The 23,315-nt window shown below is 40.2% G+C and overlaps 1 protein-coding gene across 2 annotated transcripts in view; it reads left to right on the forward strand.

Annotated features, from left to right (window-relative positions):
* The window catches only part of evi5b (ecotropic viral integration site 5b), a 43,807-nt gene that overhangs the window by 12,857 nt on the left and 7,635 nt on the right, over positions 1-23,315 (forward strand). Inside the window, exons 3-18 of one of the 2 annotated variants that reach the window (XM_063465884.1) lie at positions 21-210; positions 3,677-3,901; positions 4,071-4,145; positions 4,237-4,362; positions 4,448-4,591; positions 5,358-5,447; positions 5,633-5,730; positions 6,561-6,621; positions 6,717-6,770; positions 7,722-7,754; positions 8,142-8,291; positions 9,043-9,174; positions 10,722-10,862; positions 11,952-12,110; positions 12,875-13,021; positions 13,175-13,270. In XM_063465884.1, coding sequence (XP_063321954.1) covers positions 21-210; positions 3,677-3,901; positions 4,071-4,145; positions 4,237-4,362; positions 4,448-4,591; positions 5,358-5,447; positions 5,633-5,730; positions 6,561-6,621; positions 6,717-6,770; positions 7,722-7,754; positions 8,142-8,291; positions 9,043-9,174; positions 10,722-10,862; positions 11,952-12,110; positions 12,875-13,021; positions 13,175-13,270 — 1,921 coding nt within the window. The remainder of the gene's footprint in view (positions 1-20; positions 211-3,676; positions 3,902-4,070; positions 4,146-4,236; positions 4,363-4,447; positions 4,592-5,357; positions 5,448-5,632; positions 5,731-6,560; positions 6,622-6,716; positions 6,771-7,721; positions 7,755-8,141; positions 8,292-9,042; positions 9,175-10,721; positions 10,863-11,951; positions 12,111-12,874; positions 13,022-13,174; positions 13,271-23,315) is intronic. The other variant, XM_063465885.1, reaches the window with a different exon arrangement.

A 23,315-nucleotide genomic window follows, 5' to 3' on the forward strand; every position in this document is an offset into this window, starting at 1 on the left:
ACCTCTCACCTTCTCTAAAGGCTACTGGAGACAGACAGCAAGTCGCTGCGCTCCATGAATGGCTCCAGGCGAAACAGTGGCTCATCCCTGGTGTCCAGTTCCTCCGCCTCATCCAACCTGTCCCACCTGGAGGAGGACTCATGGATTTTGTGGGGGCGAATTGTCAATGAATGGGAGGAAGTGCGCAAGAAGAAAGAGAAGCAGCTTAAGGTGAGACTTGTGCACATGACTACCTGTGAGGTGACGGTTGATCATGTGCAGACCTGCTTAAGAGCTTATTCAGCTTGGGCTGTTTTACTAGCTTACAAATAGACATTTGACGCCTTGAAGACGAGGTAAAGAGCCTTCTCTCAGCTGCTCCTTTACTCACACGGGGTCACCAAAACAGATAGCTGTGCAGATTTGATTTAGCAGAATTTGATGCCATTCCTCGCAAAACACCAAAGGGATTTGCGTCTCCTCCTAGTCTCAAACCTGTATAAACCTCTTCACACTTAAAAACAATAAAACTCCATGACAGTTATTCTAGGTTGCAAAAAAAGGGTCCAATGATGCTGCTGCTTCTGCATTAAGATTGTTTAACTTAACATATTTCAAATCATGGCTGATTAGTTTTATTGTTATTATAATTGTATTTATAATTTTTTGCTGCTATTTGAATCTCCCTGGCTCAAATGTTACAAAGGCCCAGTTCGTGTGACTGTATACTTGGTCCAGTGATAACTAAACGCTATCTCTGTCCTCAGTGACCCTGTGGTGTTGCCCTTGAACTTGTTATTTCAGACGTAGATATTTGACGCTAATTTTAGCTTGCTTGTTTCTACAGTTACTCTGTTAAGCCCCGTAATAATCCTGTGCCCAGACAGTGGCAGTGGCAGTCTGATTTAAACTCCACAAAGACTGTGGACATACACAGTGATTGTTGTTTGTTGTGTAAAACTGTGCCAGGTGTGTGTTGGACCACCTGATTGTAGGCACAAGTCTGGGATAGTGGTGACTCAGCAGAAAGCCTGATGTGTCCTGATGTTAAACGACTCAGTGCACCTGCAACAGTTTGAAAGTTACTGGGGATCTACAGTTGTTGCTTTTTATCTTTATGCACTGACTGTTGTTAATGGAAGTTTTGTTGAATTCTCCTCAAACTGAAGCCTTCTTTGGGTCATTTAGGAAAACTGACAACCAGTAGCTGTGCCAGAACAGCTAGGTGCTCAGCATTTACAGTCAGACGTTTGTTATAACCATAGAGACTTCAAGCCCATTTATTTTTGTTACTTAGATGACTGACACAGAGAAATATTTTACTGTAAAGTTTCTGTTAATTAAAATAATCATGCAAAAGACTAATGTCTTCTGTAGGGACGGAGTTTCTGTTGTTCTTGTTGCTGGATGTTTAAATGGGGAAGTGCTGGGAAGGAGCTGTGAACATACACAGTGTTATTATGTAATTTAACAGAAGTAGTCATCATTGCATGGGTGCAACTAGCCTAGGATATTAATCACAGTTGCTGAGGCCTCCGCAAATTGCTGTTTTCTTCCGCTCTGCTTACAAGAAACACAGTTTCTGTTGCACGAAGGAAGAAACATAAATTTTTTCTGCACTTGTCAGCAAAATCCCTGATGCGTTCGTCTTTCTAATACTTTGTATTTCATATGTAATGTTCAAAGACCCTCTGCTCTTGAGTAGTTCTTGTGACTCATAAGGCAGCTTTCGTTCAACAGTCAAGGTTTGAGACTGTGGTGCATTGTTTCAGTCCAGAACAAAGCTTGGTTTGTCTTATCTAACCTCTAAGAGGGGAGAGGGGTCCCCTGCTGAAAGCATGTGTGGGTGGACCTCTGCTCCAGATGCACCCTGGACTGACCAGATGCATGCAGACACCGCACACAGACAGACATACACAACCACACACTCACTCACATGGCCGCATAGCAGGAAAAATGACTGTTCCCTGTCAGCACAGGAAATTGCTTAATCAAATTGTATCAGCAGTAGTATATGGAAATAAATCACTCTACAAAACGTATCACTGACAAGATTATGTTTGGCAGTGGAAACTGTATTATTATAAAAGATGCACAGAGTGCTGAAGTGGAAAAAGAAATATTGAGGCATACCCATGGTTTAATCCTGTTTAAGATGCAGGTGCAGGTCTCTGATGTTTTTCTCCACGGAAGGGTTTGGTGTTTTTCTTTCTGCCGTTCACATTCAGAGCTGAAAAAAGAATCCCAAATGTGCATTTAGGTTCCCATGGATTCATTTTACATTGTCATGTTTTCCCCTAACATTAAACTCATGAAGCCAGTCCACTGCCTCTCTGGGGAGATGTTTTTATGATAAACTGTTCACTGTGGGGAAAAAAAACAACCTTTTGCGATCCATTTGTGGTTCGAAGTGTCCACTGAAGGGGAAACCAGCACTGATATGGATTCCTCCCAGTTGAGTGGAAATAAGTAAGTCATCATTTTTCTGCACTGCTAATACAGTGCAGCGGTATAAAGGTGTTTCAAATGAATGAATAGAGTTGCGGAGCTCTTAGTATTTTTTTCACTTATACTCCGGCAGATGTAATATGAATTTTTTTTTTCACATTACAAAAAGTGAAGAAGTGCAGACTTTTTAGGGAAAAAAAGTTATTTATTAGCATCAGCTACATGCTCTAGCTGCATGACTACACTATTTAAGGTACATCCACAGTGATGCTATTTATTTGAACTTTTACTCTTTGTATACCAACTGTCCACAGTTTCATCTTGTTGGTCCAAGCAAAGAAATTACTGGGTTACTTTTCACCATTGTTGTTCTTTCTCCATGGTATTTTCAACTAGTGACCAACACTATGTTTTTTTTTTTTTTTTACACTACCACGTGTATGCCTGTGTACGCGAATGCCACTAATGAATTAGAAACTCATTGGCCTGATGAGCCTGAGCTGACCCTCTGACAGGCCTGTGCACTAAAGATTTTAACTATTTTAACCTGCAACGGATACATTTGCGTTATTAGACTGCAGTTCCCATGAAAAGATTTTTGACACACACAAAAAACATAATTTTAATGTTTACTTTATTGATCCTCGTGGGGAAATTCCTCTCTGCATTTAACCCATTCACTCAGTGAAGCAGTGGGCAGCCATTGGGCGCCCGGGGAGCAGTGTGTAGGGACGGTACCTTGCTCAGGGGTACCTCAGGGTAGCTGTTCAGGGGAATCGAACCCCCGACCTTCCGATCATGGGGCAATCACTCTACCTACTGAGCTATCCCTGCCCCGTGCAGATCATAAAGAAGTTAAAAAAGGATTGGAAAAACAAGGTGCTATAAGTTGGTACTATTTTACCTGTTTAACTAATATCCATACACTTACCTGGCCCAAACAAGGTAGTGCAAGTCCTGCATGAGTGGATGAGAACAAGGCTAAACATGATTGCATACTCTCCTGCTGGTATAGATCCACGTTTCTTGGAATGAGGAATTAAACTTCTAAATAATATGATTTTCTGGTGAATGGTTATTTGATGTGCATTCACTGCCACGTTTGTGTGACTGGATATTATTTCTGACACTATCATAAAACTTGAACGAAGAGCAAAACTGTGTTTTTCATTTTAAAAAGTTGTAGCCTACACCCTGCAGAATACTTTCAGAACATCAAGAAAATATCTGCTCTTTTTTGTCTCTACAGGATCTTGTTAGGAAAGGGATTCCTCATCATTTTCGAGCTATAGTGTGGCAGCTGTTGTGTAATGCCCAGAATATGCCCATCAAGGATCAGTACTCAGAATTATTAAAGATGACGTCACCCTGCGAGAAGCTCATACGCAGAGACATCGCTCGCACTTATCCTGAACATGAGTTCTTCAAGGAGAAAGACAGCTTGGGTCAGGAAGTGCTCTTCAATGTCATGAAGGTGTGTCTTCTGTAGTGTCTAAGAAACCTGTTTGCATGCAGATAAAGCGATAAGTCTTGTGTTCCAGTAACAAAAACTGGTATTTGGTTTTAAGGTGGTTTAGTAAAGAAAAAGAGAGAAATCTGATCTTCAGTGAGACTCCCTGTAAAGATAATCTCTATTACCTTAGGCATATTCTCTGGTGGACCGTGAGGTCGGCTATTGTCAGGGAAGTGCGTTCATTGTGGGTCTGCTGCTCATGCAGGTAATGATTGTATTCTCCACACATCCTCTCACACACACTGTAACACAAACTTCCAGCTAGTAATTTGATCACTATCATAATATTTTTCTAGATGCCCGAAGAGGAAGCATTCTGCGTGTTTGTGAAGCTGATGCAGGACTACAGATTACGAGAACTCTTCAAACCCAGCATGGCTGAGCTGGGACTCTGCATGTATCAGTTTGAGTACATGATCCAGGTAGACACCTCATAGCTTGGGGAGTAACACTTTGCCAACATGTAAGCTTCAACAATAGTGAGTCTGATTGTTATTTTTTTCATAGGAGCAACTCCCAGAGCTTCATATACATTTCCAAGCTCAGAGCTTTCATACCTCCATGTATGCCTCTTCTTGGTTCCTCACCATCTTCCTCACCTCCTTCCCTTTGCCCGTTGCCACGAGGATCTTTGACATCTTCATGTGTGAGGTCAGTTAAAGCAAACTGTGCCTGAATGATAAGCTCTGTAAAAATGTATGAACCAGTATGTTGAAAATGTTATCTTTCTGTCATTCTCTTTACTGAGCTTGCAATTTACACCTGTGTTCACATTCTTACAGCACTGGCTTCTTCTGTTTTCTTTTTTCTTTAAACTTCTGTTTGCTTGTAGTTTTTGCGATCTAAAAGAGGAACTAAAACTGCTGGTTTCTGCCAGTGTATGAACTGAGGGGGTGCACCAAGGCCCAGGATTGATTTTGAACTGTGACTCATGCAAGGCTACTCTAGTAAAGCCTGTGAATAAAAACGTTGAGCTGGAAATGAGTGCAATAGGTCTACTTGGAAATGAGCCATCATTATATCAAAGTGTCTAATCTGAAAAGGGTTTGGGGGTTATATCTTAAGCTGCACTTATTGTAAGTCACTGTGAACTAATAGCCCCCCCCCCCCTCAAAAAACAGAGTCTGTCCTTGCTTAAATGCCAAGAGTATTTATTTAGAGATGATTTCAGGCCAGAACACTTATTCTACAGCTTTAAGAATAGTTAGGTAAGGGCAGCTGTCAAAAAAAGTTATCCATTAGTGCCACCTGTTGGACAAAATTAAGCACTACAGTTACAGTCACCTTTAGCAGTGTGACTTTTTTTTTTCTCTAAATCACAATCACTCAGGCTGTTTATTCTCAGTCCACTGTAAAATAAATTTGACAACACACTGAGTATTAGTTCATGCTCATTACTGGGGGTTTGTTTCTTCAGGGCCTGGAGATTGTTTTCCGCGTGGGGCTCGCCATCCTACAGATGAACCAGGCGGAACTCATTCAGCTCGACATGGAGGGAATGTTACAGGTGAATCACCAGCAGCACATCCAGGGGAGAAACCTCCATCACACTCTGTTAGTGTGCAACCTCCCAACTCGTCCCAGTTTGTGGGCATGCTGACGTTTAGTGCGGTCCTTTGAGGTCAGAGAAGCTTGTGACTAAAACATGCATTCTGGTGTGACACTTATCCCCGCTTTCTTTATGTGCTTCAGCACTTTCAGAAGGTCATCCCACACCAGTTGGACAGTGGACCAGATAAGGTCATCCAGGCTGCTTATCAAGTTAAATACAACGCCAAGAAGATGAAAAAGTAAGCGCAGCAGGCATTTCATAACTTCCTTTTTCAGAGATTTTTTTGTTTGTTTTTTGCTGTGATTGTTTTTTCATTGTTCCTCTTTTACAGTTGAACCCCCTTTTTGGTTTTTTTGGTTTTAAACTGTTGCATAACTTGACAGAAAATTTTTTGTCAGTGCTGCAGCAAACTGACTGCTAATTTTTGAATCCTGCAAATTCAAAACTTTGGAAAAATTTAGAATTAATTTATAAGAGGATCATTTGCCCCAAACAAGATTTAGTTGATACCCATTCCAAGTGGAGGAAGCAACATATTTAAACGTTCTGTGTACCTGTCAAGTATAGGGGCCAGGGAAAATCCAGAGTTTTCCAGAGTTTCCATTTGTAATGGTGTCTCTTTAAAGAAATGTATATCTTTTTTAGAAGCAATGTTAACAATAAAATATAGGAGACAAAAGGAAAGGGAATTGTATCCTTTATTGATACATGGAAATCCATTTCCAACAAACTCTTCTCAAAAAGATAAAAGCTCACCATTAAAATGCAATAAATTAATTTAAAGATTAAGTGAATACTGTTCCATTTCCCTCTAAATAACACAAAGTAGCATATGTCTTAACTTTAGAAACTCCCTGTTATGATTTTAAGTTACAAACTGTTAAAAGACAATCACTGTCTTATGCTTTTAATGCAACATTAAATAGAAATTCAAAAATGATAGCAATTTAGGTGGGTTTTTTTTGTTTTTTTTAAATATTCGTGGCTGCTATTTTTGTATTAGCCGACTTCAGGCTAATCATTCTGTACTTGATTTGTCTTAACAGATGCTCTGTGCTTTTTTTTAAGGTTAGAAAAAGAGTACACTACAATCAAAACAAAAGAGATGGAGGAACAGGTGGAGATAAAGGTGTGTGGACATACTTTAAAGTCCCAGAGCATCCCATGTAAACAATTTGTAGTATTTTTTTTTCTCATGTCTTTTTGCAATTCTGTATTTTTCAGAGGTTGCGGACAGAGAACAGGCTTCTGAAGCAGAGGATAGACACACTAGAGAAAGTGAGTGAATCAGTGTTTGTCACAGTCAGACACTGCTCTCTCCTCATCAACTTTACATTAACCCATTCTGCTGTTTATGTCCATATATCATGTGTATTTCCTAATGACGGAGTCTTGTCTTTCACTAACTGGGCTGTGTTAGTTGAAAGTTGCTGGTACGCCATCATGGACTGGCATGGTGAATGTTCTGATTGTAGATAAAGTCAGAAACATTGATGGATTTGGACTTTAGGTCATGTGGAGAATTTAAAAACCCAGCTGACCCCACTAACAGAAGCAGAGAAGCCCATTTCAAATGTGAACGGAGCTGCTTGATATTTGACGTCGATACAAAGCACTGCATGTCAGGGTGCACTGTTTGTGTCGTTGTGCACAATACTGGGTCTCTCTGAATGGGCGCTTCTACTGCCTGGTAAAGGCACCATGCATGAGGTCTGAGGATATTAAGGGTGTCTGCTACGCTGTGTTTGGCTGCAGGGCGGAAACGAGTCCGTTAGTTTAAACCAAACTCGAGGCTGCTGCTCCTCGTCACGTAACTCTCAGGATCTTTTAACTCTCCACTAACTGAAACCGCTAAAAGCTTGGATAAACCACAGAGCCCCAGCGCCTCTGTTAAGTAAAACACCGCTCTTTAACACTGTCGTCATGCTGCTATTGTAGCAAACTTCACTCTCGGGCTGCCCTGTGCTTTTTCCTGTCTGAAACCTCTCTTTGTTATCTGCACCGCCCAATTCTTCACTCTGTCACCAGCTTATTTTTTGCACCTTTTTCACCACACCTGCTTTGCAATGTTCCTTTTCTACCTCATTGCGTAAACAAAAAATTTTTGGAGGGAAAATGAACATTGCACTTCTTCTTTTAAAGAATCAGTTGTTCTTTTGTGTGCTTTAAACTGTCCTCTGGATTCTCTCTCTCTCTCTGCTGTCTCTTGTTGATATTTCTGTTTTGTAGGAAAGCGCTTCCTTGGCAGATAGATTGATCCAGGTATACTCCTCATTTTCTTTTTACCCTTAGAACTTATGCTGGACTTTCCTTCTTCCATCTTTTTGTCTCTCTTTAACAATGCATGCATATGATTAGCAAAGTGAAGGGCAGTGACAGTGCTAAACCAGATTATGACAGCTGATTATATCATTAAATAACTGCATGAAAAACCACATGGTGGCATGTTAGACAAAGTAAGAGAATCACAAAAGATGCTAAATACATCTAAGGAATTAAAACTAAATCACCCGCTGCTTAGAGTTAAAAACAAGCATGTCCTTAGAAAACCCAATCCTTCATCTTCTCTGATTTGCCCACCCATTCCGTCCTTTCGTTTCACTTCTTGTCGTGCTCACTCCACCCCTCATCGGTTGGTTATGTCCAAAGGGACAAGTGACTCGAGCTCAAGAGGCAGAGGAAAACTACCTGGTCAAACGGGAGCTGGCTACAGTCAAACAGCAGAGCGAGGAGGCCGGTGCTCAGCTGGAGCAGGCCAAGAAAACCATCAGGCAGCTCCAGCAGCAGCAGCCACAAGGGGTAAGAAGAGCCACAGACAGTCTGAGGCAGGCAGGTTGCACTGGCTCATCTGGCTGACCTGAGTGTGACTGGAGCTGTGACACTGAGACTAGGGTATTCCCCAGGTCTGTGTGTGATGTGCAGTACGTATAACCTCAGGATGACTATTTTATTATTAGTAGGTGTGCTACAGATTACTTTTGGGCCTGTAAACATGTGTTTTCACCTGATTTTGGATACATGGTGGGACATCTGCAATGGCAGAGCAGGGCTTTTCTCACTTTAGGTAATGATCTGTTTTGGCATGCATGAATTCATTTTGAGACACAGATTGCTACAAAGTTCAATTTATATTCTTCTGCATTCCCAGAAATGCTTTCATGAATTTGTAAGCAGGTTGTATCTCAGGCTGGTAGATTTCACACATGGCCCCCTGTTCATTGAATCCTCACCTTGCACAACACATCTCCTTAATTATTAATGGTTGGATTCCACATGATAATGTGCAGGCTTTTCTGTGTTTTACATAATTTGCTGTCTTGCTGCACAAAGATTGTTCATGAATTATTTATGTGGAAGTGAAAGGAAAAATGGTTGATGTCAGCTGAAATTAATGTAAAGAGGAATTGAGAGTACTTGGATAAGTGTAAGTATTGTGGACATTACTGGAGATTGAATTTAGTTTGAGGTGAGTGCATACAGCTGTGTCTGCTGTCCTTCCTGCTTTTTTTCTGCTCGCTCACTTGTTCTTTTTTTTTTTTTTTTTTTGTAGAAGGGACCCCCACGCTTCTCTGAGGAGTCCGTCCTGCAGCTGGAGAGAGAGCTCGTGCAGGCCCGACTAAAGGAGGCAGAGTCCCAGTGTGCACTCAAGGAAATGCAAGACAAGATTCTCGATATGGAAAAAGTGAGTTGTCATTTTAATGCAACTGCAGTGGAACTGTACTGCCGAAACCTCAGCCGGCACAGAGTATTACTGTGATCAGTGACGGCGTTACTAACGGCGTTACTTTTTTCAGTAACGAGTAATCTAACTAATTACTATTCCTATCATTACAACGCCGTTACAGTTACTAACAAGGAAACGCGGTCTGTTACTATTTTTCAACAAACAGACGGTTGAAGCTGTGTTCAGCTTACCGCATCTTATATCAGTTGCACGGAAGTAGCTGTAAGTAATCTGGGCGCTACAGCTTTAAGCAGCTGCGCGCGCTCCCGCGGACGCGAAAATCACGATCACCTTTTGCACAACACCTGGAGCTAAGGGGGCAAAACAATCGCATGAGTGCTGCTGTTTGACTGAGGAAGAATAAAGTAGTCGTGGTAAGCTAATCACATGACCACTTAAAGACAAAGCAACAAGGTGATATATACCAGTTTTTAAATTGTGTCGATAGGCCACGTAAAACCAGAGTCATGATAAACAATATATACGTGGCGTTTTTTCCTCAATAGTTTCGTCACGTTTACTGTCTAAGGACAGCGCTAGCAAGCACTCTCTGCTTATGACCAAAACAAAAAAAAAACAGCGGAAGTTTTAGGAGTGACGGCGAGAGAGAGCAGAAAAAGAGAGAGAGCGAGTTTTGAGATGTGAGAGATTTGTGACGTTTAGCGTGTTTGGAGTGTGTAGTTAATGTGTTGTCTTGTGTAGTTAGTGTGTAGTGTTGTGGATAGTTTTGTGTTGTGTGTCAGAACAATAAGGTGACTGCTGTCTCCAGGTAGAACAGCAGTGATACACCTGCTGCTGTCAGACCTGCAGGTATCAGGCTGTGATGTTCTCCTTTATAGTGGACAGAAATCATTTGGAGTGGCACAAATAATTTGTGTGGCATCTTATTGAATGCAGAACAGCTGATTGTTCTGTAAATAGTTTGAAATGGTTATTTAAAAAAAGGGTAAAAGTAAACTTGTGCATAGGATTTTAAAATTGACAATTTATATTTGCATTTAAAGTTATGAAATATGATTCATTAAAGATGTTTGTGGTTGTTACAGTAAAAAATATAACTTTTTCTACTCTGATTTTATGGTTTTTTTCTGATTTTAGATCAATTGTGTTAATACAGTATATCAAAATGAAAACATGACTGTAAATTCAGACACGTGAGGTTGTGCTGAAAAGGATGATACCAAACAAGGCAAAGTAAATAGTTTTTAAAGGTAAAATGTGGAGGGAAAATCAAAAGTAGTTAAAATGGCCAGTTATACCCTGGACCCCAGAGGGTTAAACTTTTTTTTTAAAGTAACGCACTAGTTACTTTTCAAGTAATTAATTACTTTTAGGATATTGTAACTCAGTTACTAACTCAGTTACTTTTTTGAAGAAGTAACTAGTAACTATAATTGAATTACTGTTTCAAAGTAACTTGCCCAACACTGACTGTGATCTAGCCCTACCCTGTCATTTCTTTTTTAAAGGCTTAAGAAAAATTTTATTTTTCCACCTTTTTCCAGAGGAACACATCGCTACCAGATGACACCAATGTGGCGCGGCTGCAAGAAGAGCTGATCGGGGTGAAGTTGAGGGAAGCGGAGGCGCTGACTGGACTGAAAGAGCTGAGACAGCAGGTTAGAGATCTGGAGGACCACTGGCAGGTGAGCACCAACATTTCAGCACGCAGGACAACTTGAAATGGCTGATCAAAACCCCGACAGATCATAATGCAAATGTTGTACACACACTCACACACACCAAACTACGCTGTTTAAAATCAGAGTGGATTTTGGTTTTCAAAAAGTATTTAAATATTCTAAATTTAGATTGCTTTTAGTCATGCCATTGTGAGAAACCCCAACATGCAGTGCTTCTGTTTATGCTCCCTCTGCACACTTAAATGCAACTGCATAATTAAGGCTGTGCAGTTTTAACAGTACATTAACCTTGTGTTCAAACAGTGATTCATGAGTTTGACTACAGTAATTATTTAAGATGAAACGGGTTTAAATCAGAACATTTGATTTGGCTTAATTGCCGTTTAATTAATCCATTCAGGCTGATTGAAAGCATGAAACATGTGAAAACTTGAACAGATAGGTTGGTTAACTCAGCTGTAGTTTAAAGAAAGGTGAAGATGCTGGTTTAAGGAGCTGTTTCAAACCTTGAACAATGGCTTATCATTTAGAATAAAAATAATATTTTTGTTTTCTTCTCACATTTATTGAAAAACATTAGATACATCTGTGTGTTTATTTGAAGAGGGTACATTTTCCCTTTTAATGTGTATTTCCATTTAAAGTCGTATTAACCTCCTAAGACCCGAACTCTTCCACAGCATGCATTTTTAATTTCTCTTTGATATTTGGGCATATTGGGGCCTGATGAATGTAAAAACAAAGAATTACCCGATTTTTTTTTTTTTTTTTTTTTTTTTTACCTTATTTTTGTTTTTAAGAAAAATGAGATGCACATATGAGGATATTCGTTTAAAATTTTGATAGAACAGTAGCAGTATAATGTCCTCGTAAGTGGATATCAGGCCCTTGTAGAGCAAAATTGAGTATTTTGGTCTAAATAACCCAAAATGTGATGTCCACATATGTGGACGCCAGGTCCTAGGAGGTTAAGAGAACTTTGCAGGTACCCTGTAAATCCTGCTAGTTACAGAGCACAGATCTAGTATGACACACAAATGGTAAAAGTCAAGTGTTTATTTGGTAAGGACTGACTGTCCCCGCCCTCTCCAGCGTCACTTGGCACGCACCGCTAGCCGCTGGAAGGACAGTCCTAAGAAGAACACCATGAGCGAGCTGCAGGACGAGTTGATGAGCGTCAGGCTACGTGAGGCCGAGGCTCAGGCAGAGCTTCGAGAGATGCGGCAAAGGATGTTGGAGCTGGAGACACAGGTCAGAGGTTGAATCGGTCTAACAGCACTAATATAATTTATGATTTGGTTTGTTATCTGGATTATAACCTGATCCAGATCTTTAAAAGCATTATTCAAATTCCTCATCACATGTTCACAAATATATGTCAAATAGAAATAATAAAATTAGGAAAACACCATCAGAAACTAATTCAGATTCAGATATCTTTCTCAATCCAGAGGTACAGTTCATACTGTATACTGCATAAGATAAGATAAGATAAGATGACCTTTATTAGTCCCACACGTGGGAAATTTGTTTTGTCACAGCAGGAAGTGGACAGTGCAAAAGTTATGAAGGACAATTAGAATAAAATAAAATAAGAATAAATACAGTACACAACTGTACAGAATAGAATAAAAATAGAATACTATATACAGTAGTACTTGGCAGTAGTATGCAGTGGAAGAGAACTTTTGTTTTCAGAGTTTTTATGTACTTGCAGTGCAGTTAATTACAGACAATTAAATGTACATTATAATATGAAAACATCAGTAAGAAAAGTGAATGCACATTAAGTGTGATAAGTAGTAAATATGCTGGAAAATAAGGGAATTCCCTCCCTGTATTTCACAAAGCAGCCTTCAGGGGGCAGCATTTATCTTTGTATGCAACACAGAAACTGGAACAGCGAAGTAGTGCTGAAAGTCACATTAGGTTTCAGTTTCTTTATCCTGAACCTATCAGTCAATAATGTGAAATAATCCGCTTTTGCTTTTTGTTTTTTAAATGTGCTTATTCAGAATCAGATTCACAACAACCAGCTGCGTCGAGCGGAGCAGGAGAGTCGCTCTCTGCAGGAGCGCGTGCAGAAACTGACAACACAAAACAAAGATCTAAACGTGCAACTGCAAGAAATCAAGAGGAGACAAGCTGAGATTGAATGCAAGGTACAAACTGCTGCTGCGCTCCACACTTTGCACTTCTGGGGCAAACCGTTGCAGCGCTATTGTGGTTTAAATCTGTAAAGTAAAAAAAAAAAAAAAGAATTGATTTCTTAGAGAGGTTGTCGCCTGAGAGTTCTTCTGGTTTGTTTTCTGCAGAGCAAGGAAGAAGTAATGGCAGTGAGGCTGAGGGAAGCTGACAACATTGCTGCTATGGCTGAACTCCAGCAACAGATCTCTGAGCTCGAGATTCAGGTAAGGTTTTGACTCACACCACCCACTGCAACAAGCTTTGGATTTCCTCAACTCCCTCACAAACCACATTATATGTAGGCTTCCTTCAGCCATAAAAGGAAATGTCCCATACAAGGATGTGGTGGCAAACCTAAGTTATATATTTTTTTGCCCTATGAACACATCATCCAAAGTTATAACCATAATAGTGACTGTTTGACCTGGCAGATTTGTGGTTTTCAGTCTGAGCTTCTTTACGGGTTTAAGATATGCAGAAGGGAAAGAAAATGTCTGAATTTCCATTAATCAATCAGCATTTCAGAGCTTTGATGATATGAATCTCATGTGTTGTTTCCTTATGTTGCCTAGGAGACACCAGTGTCAATCAAATCTGGTAAAGCCGCAACCTCTTCCGGTTCCAATGAAGCGCATTTTAACTTTTTAAACTGTTGTTATTACATAACCCAAATACGTATGCAGATCTGTTGGAAATTCTGAAAAAATGCACTTTAATTGATTTCAGTTGATGTGGAAAACTGGGGGGAAAGGCATTTTTTGCACAAATCAGAAATATTAAAGCATATATTTCAACAGAGCTGGAATCACCTTCATCTATATTTATTCCCAGCGTAAATGGGAATTACAAGTCTTAACAAGCAGGAGAGAAGGAAGCAGTAGCATTTATCCCCCTAATGAATTCAACATGCTCCACAAGCTTAACCAAAAACAAATACAGGCCAGTTCTCCCAGTGACAACACTCAACAATACTAAAGAGAGAAAGTGATCTAAAAAGACTTGATATTGTTGAAGGTGTTTATGGGTTCAACACTTCTCACACCACGCCACTTTCATACAAGTAAAGATACTCGATGAATAGTGAGTGGTGCAACAAGCAGATAATCTTGTTGTGTGTAAACTGGCTATGGGGCATAGGTGTGAAAATGGAATTTAAATATCTGTGAAGATGGTTTCCGTTATGATTTTAAACACTTGGCTTGTACACACAGGCACCCTTCTAGAAAAAACACGCAATACAGCCCTGAGCATTTCAACATTAGCCAGTCCTTAACTAGATCCTTAGTACAGAGTCCAGTGCTTTCACCGCTAGTGAGTTTGTGTCATGTGTGTCTTATGGTCTCCAAGCCAAAGTGTTTCCATATGAGGAAGGACAACTTAGGAAAATATCCCCACCTGATTCGAATAAGGTTTGAATAAGGTTAAAGTCTTCTGTCATTTTTGGGAGGGGATTTTTCAATCCACTTATTTGGAAGCTGGCTGTGGGAGCCACCAGTATAATATCTATTTTGCGACTGTCTTCTCTGTGTGGCTGTACTGAACCCACACACAGAGATCAGTCACAAACACCTTCATAGAACACTTCTGACGTCTTCGGTTATAGAAACTGGGGGATGTCCAGTGATGCCTTGCACTGAAACTTGAAGCAACTCCGCGGATGCTCAACTTTTGTGCTTTTTTTTTTTTTTCTTTTCCTGTTGCGTGTACCCGGAATATTGCTCAGGAGTTTCTCCAGTGTAGCAGGACATACAGCCCTACAAGAAGAAGGCACTTTTGTCCCATCTGCTTTGCGCAACCACCCACTGCTTTTTTCCAGATCTTTTTGAAATTTCCCATGCTTTTTTCCCATGCTGGGGCAGAGATAGCTTGGGGCAGGGATAGCTCAGTAGGTAGAGTGGTGGCCCCATGATCGGAAGGTCGGGGGTTCGATTCCCCTGAACAGCTACCCTGAGGTACCCCTGAGCAAGGTACCGTCCCTACACACTGCTCCCCAATGGCTGCCCACTGCTTCACTGAGTGAATAGGTTAAATGCAGAGAGGAATTTCCCCACGGGGCTCAATAAAGTACACTTTCTTTCTTCTTCTTCTAACGTTACACCAGACTTTTTCAAATGCACCACAATCGATATCCCTCTCTTTAAATATCAGTGGTCCCTCGCTATAACGCGGTTCACCTTTCACGGTCTCGCTGTTTCGCAGATTTTTTTGGTGTGCAATTTTGCATGTTTTTTTTTTGTTTGTTTGTTTTACAGCGCATTGTGTTCTGTGTCCTGATCGGCTGCAGACAATTATCAGTCAATCTCGTGCCGTGTCTCCTGTACAGTACAGAATGCGTTCAGCTTGTCAAATTTACAGAAATGTTCGATTGCTAGCAGTGTGACTCTGGAGTGCTGCACTGTTTGTAAGTTTTCTCCCCAACAAACACAACAATGTCGACGAAACGTTTTGCACCGTCAAAAGCAACCGCGGGTGCCTTTGGTTTCATTCTATAATACTGGACTTTTCTTCGAAGGCTTGAACTTCGAGAGTGTTTAAACAAGAGAGAAACGTGTGAAAATGTTCATGTCTGTCTGAGAAAAGTGTATAAAGTGTGTAGTGAGGGGTTTTACAGCCTTAAAATATCTGTAATTATTGTAAAAAAATAAAGTTGGCTACTTCGCGGATTTCACCTATCGCGGGTTATTTTTAGAACGTAACTCCCGCGATAAACGAGGGACCGCTGTAGTTACACGCATAAAACAGATCAATGCTTTTCCATTCCAGTGTGTCAAATTCCATAGTTTTGTCAGCTTGTCCCTTGGTTTCACCTTTATGCACAAAGGTGTGCTTTGGGACAAGTGGCTTGATGCAAAAAACACAAAGTTCAGGATGTTGGAGGGGTGGCAGGAACATGTGTCACAGGTTTATCAGTCAGGAAACGGTGGTCAACGTCTCCTTGGGATGTTTGTATGTTCTTCTTGGTTTCACTTTCACTTGCTGGTTAGGTTTAGCCACTTAAAACTGTGGGTTGGGGTGAGGGAAGAACTGTTTTTCATTAAACAATGAAACTTTCTAGTTTCATTGTTGTTGATGATGATGATGATGATGAAAAATGATGAGTTGGGAGTGACAGTCGCCCTCTCATATCTCACTTTTGAACTGATGCGTCACACACCTCTGCCGAAGTAATACTTGTATGTAACCTGAAGAAACAAAGGCTATGGGCATGACCATTTACTTGGGCTCACATGACTTCAAGCTATCAGGCGTCCTGTGGGGTTGAAATGATTCTTAATAAAATACTTGAAGCTATAAATAATATGGCAGGTTGGAATAGTTGTTTTCTACCCTTGGTCACATATTTGATGTTGCAGCAGGTGATTTATGCTTGTTTTAATTCTCAAAAACTGCAATCTCACCTTGCAGCGTTGCAGTTACACAAAACAGCCGCTTACTGTGTAGTGTTTTGTGCTTTCTTGGGTTTCGAAATGTAGTTCTTGCTACTTCTACTACTGCTACTACTAGTAAGAAGCCATGGTGTTGTAATAGATGCAATGTGGAGTTTAGCATCGTCATCTGGATAGGAGCATGCTTTACTCCAAAACCTGATAGTGCCTTTCCAGGTGCACGAGCTGTCAATTCCATAAGCATCATCATAGATGCAGGATTGTGAGTGCTGGTAACAATCCGGATGGTCCTTCTTCTCTTTAGTCTGGAAGACACAGTGTCCAGCTTTTCCAAAAGCCATAGAACAGTTTTCCTTTTTGCCTCAGCTCATTTTAAATGATCTTTAGCCCAGAGAGGACAAAATCATTTCTGGATTATATTCACGTGTGGCTTCTTCTTTCCCTGATAGAGATTTAACCTGTATATGTTGGTGGCACTGGCACAACTGAGTTCACAGATGGAGATTTCTGAAGGCATTCAGGAATTTCCCTGACAGAAAATTATTTGTTTTTAATATTCTTCAGATTTCTTTAATTTCTTCAAATTCTCTGAATCCGTTGATGATATCATGCACTGTGGATTATGAAATATTCCCTCTTACAAAAGAAATCTTTCCGTATTTTATAGATCATTTTTTTCAGATTAGTGAACCTCTTCCAGTTGGAAATTCTTCCATGTGGTATGTGTTTCTGTCATTCAATTCAGTTTATTTATGAAATACAAAAATGGCTCAGTTTGTATGCTTTCTGTGCTTTATTAATAGAATATGGGTTTATGAAATTTGCATTCTGTTTTTTATATTTTACATCTTTTTTTAGAGCTGGAATTGTATATGTGTTGTAAGAGGTGCTGGGAGCAAACAAAGCTACCATAACCGTTAATTTTTTTTCAACAAAAATAGGTGATCTCTTCAGGAAATGGATACTGAAAGAATTTTTTAAAAATATTTACTTACTGTTTGCTTTGGTTTGGTTTTTGTTTGGTTTTTTTGGGCTCCTACACATGCAGCATGTTCAAATTCCCCCTCTAAATTTTTAAGGTCAGGGCATCAAAAGGGCAAAGTTGTATAAGAAAGTATTGGTGCACAGTGAGCAATATGGCATTGCACTCAATTGATTCTGAAACATCAACTTTTCTTTTTAATTCGTACTTAATGTGCAAACATTTGTGGCAGACAGTGATTAATTTAGTGTCGGGTAAATGACGAGGGTGTTACAGGAACTGTGGTAAATGCAAATGCAGCTCCCAGTGCTCTGATTGTCTACTTTTTTCTTCTTTTTTTTTAGTCATATGGTGATTTGCTCTTTGTGCTCTAACGGTTTTCCTAAATTTAGATGAAAAAGACTAAAAACGCCAGTAAAGTTCTATGTTTGGATTGTTTCATTTGTGCTAAAATTTTATCTAAACTTTTCTTTAATCCCTGAAATATATTTGTCGTGATTTTGGAATAGAGCTCTGTTATTTTCATCTATCTAAAACCCGTTACAAAAGCTGCTCGGTTTATCCAGATATTGTTTTGCATGTATCTAATGGTTTGAGATGAAGATAGTTTACTTATAATTCTTCCCGTTAAACTGGTTGCACGTCAGTGAAACAATGCAGCAAGGCTCTTATGTGACATAAACCTCACTGCAGGTATAGTGAAGTTTTTTTTATGCTGTACCCTTTTGCCCAGTTTTCTTTCGAAGTTTCCTTTAACTGTTGTTTCTTGAACGACATTTCAGATGATGGAAATTGCATTCTGAAAGCACTTTGTGTTTTTTTTAACTTTCCTGTGCGTAATAGGCACATCTTCATTTTCAGTTTCTCAGTCAGGTGACTGTTTCTATTGACTTTTCACTTGGTTTAACTAAAAGGTTTCTCAGACTTTTGCACACACTGGAACTACTGTCAGGGCTTTAGAGTGCGACCCAATTTCTCAATGGTGTGACAAAAAAAAAATCCTAGGCTACACTGGTGCAACGGACCAGCCGTTCGAGTAAAAAAAAAAAAAAAAAGTCTCCGCAACTCTGAAATTCTCTGTGTGGCCAACAGCACACAACATTATGCCGATATCGTGGCCTAAACCGATCATGAAGGCGCTGCTTAGAGTAGTTGAATGCGCCGCTGAAGCGCCGCAGCACCGACTCTGTGCTGCTGCTGTTCGATCGACTTGTGTGTCACACGCATGTCTCTGCACAGACGTGCAGGAAGGGGAAATTACATAGGGAATTCCCACAATAATCCAATAGCGCACGGCGACACCTGCACATTCCACCAATGTTCTGCCCAAAAAATCCTAGGTCGCACCGGTGCGACCAGCTGTTCGTGTAAAAGAAACAAAAAAAAGTCTCTGCAATTCTGAAAGTCTCCATGTGGTCAACAATAGACACACATTATGCCCATATTGTGGTCTAAAACAATCAGAGATAGTCAAGGGCGGAACCTCTCAGATGCCCATGCCCAAGGTAAGATGTTCAGATACCGAGATGTTCAGTTCAAAGCCTTTGAGGCACTTTTAATTTTGACTTTGTTTGTATATATATCTTGAGATATTTTACGTTTAAATTTCAGCTCAGTGAAGCACGTTAAGCACAAGAACGTACTTTTCAGACTATAAGGCACACTTAAAATCCTTTAATTCCCTCAAAAGTGCGCCTTATGTATGAATTCTGGTTTTGCTTACTGACTGCGAACTGATTTTATGTGGTACGCGGCGCTCAAAAATCTGTCAAAATGTTTTAGTACGACTTTTGTAAGCACCGCTTGATGGCTGGTTGGACCATTATGGCTACCGTAGTCAGGAGCCTCGCGGAGTAATACGTACCATGCTTCAACATAATATTACCGTATTGTGTATACGGACCCCAAAATGGCAGCTGTTAAGAGACATGCTTACGAAGTGGATTTCAAACTCTATCAGTCAGCAGTAGAACATGGGAATAGAGCAGCTGCGAGAGAATTCAACATTAATGAATCAATGGTACGGAAGTGGAGGAAGCAAGAAGAATCAGTTAAGTAAAGTGTGCCTTATCTGACTTTGGTTTCGCTTAATGCGCCTTATAATCCGGTGCGCCTTATGGTCCAAAAAATATGATAACTTATCTTGGTTCTAGAAATGTGCTCTAAATAAAGAACTTAGTATTTGCTTCTTGTCAACACAAACTATGCATTAAGACTGGGCGATATATCCAGTTTTTTAAATAATATCGATATACTTTTATACAAGATATAAGCTGTGACAATATCGTTTATATCGATATAGTCTATGTTGTGTTATAATTATATGTGTGGAGCCGCAAGTTTGCCTCTCTTTCGTCCACTTTTGTCTCTACGCAATGCTAATCTGCCCCGCCTCTCTCCTTCATTGAACACAACTCCCCCTCCCCCATCGCTTCACCTGCAGGCAACGACAAGATGGACACGGCAGCTATCAAAGAGGAGCTGGTGGGTAAAAAGAAAACGTTTGGAGATTATTATTATTATTACTATTATTTGGAGATTGTTCGGATTCAAAGTGTCAGATGAGCAGCAGAATAATGTATTCTGTAGAGAAGGTCGGAAAAGCATCCTGATTAAAGGTTCGAGCACTACTAGTATTTTCGCCATTTACAACAGCGCCATAAAGTGCAGAATGAAGACTGTGTGAAACTGCGTGCTGTATCCCAGACCGCGAAGTCTTCCCAGCCCCCTGCCCTGAAACAAACCACCTTACAAAACTCATATGCCGTATTTTTCGGACTGTAAGGCGCACTTAAAATCCTTTAATTTTCTCAAAAATTGACAGTGTGCCTTATAATCTGGTGCGCCTTATGTTTGAATTCTGGTTGTGCTTACTGACCTCAAACCAATTTTATGTGGTACACGGCGCTTAAGAAATCTGTCAAAAAATGTTTTAGTACGACTTTGCTAGGCCACAGCCGCACCGCTTGATGGACTGTCGGAGCATTACAGCTACTATAGTCAGGAGCCTCGCAGAGTAATACGTACTGTGCTTCAACATGATATTACCGTATTGTGTGTGTATAAGGACCCCAAAATGGCAGCTGTTAAGAGACATGGTTACGAAGCGGATTTCAAACTCCAGGCTGTCAGTCACGCAGTAGAACAGAGCAGCTGCGAAATCACAATTGTGAGCTCTTTGTTATGCACGAAAACAACATTGTTTTATTTTATTTATGGAGCATTATTATTTAATAAATGCTAATAATTTATTTCTGAGTAATTTTTTTCATGTACATCTGCGCTGTATGTTAATAAAAGTGCCTGTGTGACATCTGGGACACGTAGCTTTGGCTAAGAACTCTTTTTTTGTTCTTACTGTATAGGTTTAAAAAAATATTGACATATATATCGTATATCGCCATCCAGCTAAAGAATATCGAGATATGAATTTTGGGCCATATCGCCCAGCCCTACTATGCATTAACGGTTAGAAGGGGAAAAAACTTATACATTTTGGCTAAATAGAAAAGACTAATCTTGGTCAAGATTTAAATAATGTCAGTCAATTGGGAAAAAAAATATAAGGATGTTGAGGCAAGTCAGATGGAGCTTCAAACTAACAATCAGTGGAGGACTGATGGGTAACCTGGGATTAAACAGTCATGTGAAAAAGAGTTTTCCCAGTTCTGCATACAGCCGTGTGGAAAAAGAAAAATACACCCTTACTAGTTCCACTAGTAGCAAATCAGTCAATCAAATGTGCTTGATGCACAACTGAGAGAGATTATGGCTTTGTTGGTTTGAAGTACTCAGCATCTGTGACTCTACAGACCTCAGTTTACATGTTAAATATAAAAAATAATGACAGTATGATTAGAATAAGACTGGATGACAGGACAAAGCCTCTTCTCTCTTAAAAGAATGTGGCAGCACAGCAGACTTGGAGATGTTTGGCCAAATTGCAGAGCAACATTTTTGCAATAACCAGACACGGCATATCAGCACAAACACCTCGTACCAATTGTCAGCACGGCGGTGGAGGGGTGATGATTCTGGCTTGTTTTGCAGCCACACCTGGGGACCTTGCAGTCATAGAGTCAACCATGTGAGTTCCTTTGTATACCAAAGTATTTTAGAGTCAAATTTGAGGCCATCTGTCCACCAGCTAAAGCTTGGATCGTGAAACAGGACAGTGTTCCTAAGCACAGCAGCAAATGTATAACAGAATGGTTGGTTGAAAAAGAAAAGGAAAAAAAGAGCTGCTAAAGATGGCTCTACAAACTGGTCATTAATGCCTTGTACTTGTACCTTCACAGGAATTCACAGTCCTGTAAAGTCCTATGAGGTTTTAGATGTGTCCTTGATCCAACACAGCTGATTTATGCATGCTAGTCAGGAGTCTAGCTTTGGAGTATTAACTTTGTTGTTAAAGCTGATTAATATACTGCAGTCCTATCCTGCTCTTTATTGTAGTAGCTTGTTCTGTGGTAATGTTTTGCTTTTAAATCCCAGATTCAGCATATTTTAGGTAGTAGATCTACAGCTTTTTCAATAACTATTTGGCGTGTTACACTTTATTAATAATAGTTTTGTACACCACCAGAGTGGACTTCCATCCATCCATCCAATTGCTTCCGCGTATCCTTTTCAGGGTCGCGGGGGGTGCTGGAGCCTATCCCAGCTGTCATAGGGCGAGAGGCGGGGTACACCCTGGACAGGTCGCCAGTCTGTCGCAGGGCTAACACATAGAGACAGACAACCATTCGCACTCACATTCACTCGCGCACTCACATTCACTCGCGCATTCACACCTATGGGCAATTTGGGATTAATCAATTAACCTATCCCCACAAGCTGTATGTCTTTGGACGGTTTAAATCTTTAAACTGTGGACTTTAATCAAAGTTCTGCATTAACTGTTTAGGAATTACAGTCAGTTCCCCTTTTTTCAGAGACTGAAAAGTAGTTGGCAGTCCAAAATACTTTAATTAATCCCCTGAATTATAGCTGAAAGTCGGCACTTCAAAAGTGAAAGTGACATGCTAACCTCTTTTACACACCATTGGTGATGCTAACACAAAAATAACAGCAAGAAATTTCTGATATCAGAGTGATCCTCAAAAGGAGTGATGCAGACCCCAACCAAGCTTGATTTTCAACGCGTAACATAAGCAGAGACAACCAGAGCTGTAGAGTCTCACGTTTTGTCTGAACTCCTTCCTACAGTGGAGTCACTCTCACCACAAAATGTTTCTGTGAAGTGCTGTAAGGACTGCTTTTCACTCACTTAGCTGTCAACCTTGTGGTGATACTTAAATAGATTACCAAAAGAAAGATCTTCTGGATTTGCAGATATGTGGGTAGATGAAAAGTTTAGTGTTGTCACGTTAACTGGCAATCACGCATGCAGCGTTACCGGGGCAATACTGAAGCACTGTAACAAATAATTTTCTACACTGAGTAAATTAGTCAGTTAATGCATTTCTCTGGTTCTGTTTGATGATTATACTTCCTATGTTTTATGGATTTATGGTAAATATAATTTCCTTTCATAGAGTGTCAAATTGGAAACTTTGGTTATCCGATGAGTCCTGATGGAAACTGTTGTGACTTGTGCTTTTTAAATAACCTCTGTATTCATGAGTTTTAGGGTGTTTTTGATCATCTTAGCTGGAGGGCCATGCTATTTATAAGTTTGACACCTACAAAAAACCTCCCCCTCTTCTCTTTCAGAGGCAGAGTGTGGTCTGAGGTTTGGTTACTAAGTGATGGAGCAAAAACACGCAACACCAAAAAATTTACTGCTGCCGCCCTCGTGCTTTCTTAATCTGCCTAATGAACTCTGACTCAAATATGTTAGCAACAAGGGTCGCACATTTTTAGACCTTTACCGCTTTCTTTTGTAAATTGTGTCTAGAG

This window comes from Pelmatolapia mariae, linkage group LG23 (assembly GCF_036321145.2).
Source record: "Pelmatolapia mariae isolate MD_Pm_ZW linkage group LG23, Pm_UMD_F_2, whole genome shotgun sequence".
Lineage (NCBI taxonomy): Eukaryota > Metazoa > Chordata > Actinopteri > Cichliformes > Cichlidae > Pelmatolapia > Pelmatolapia mariae.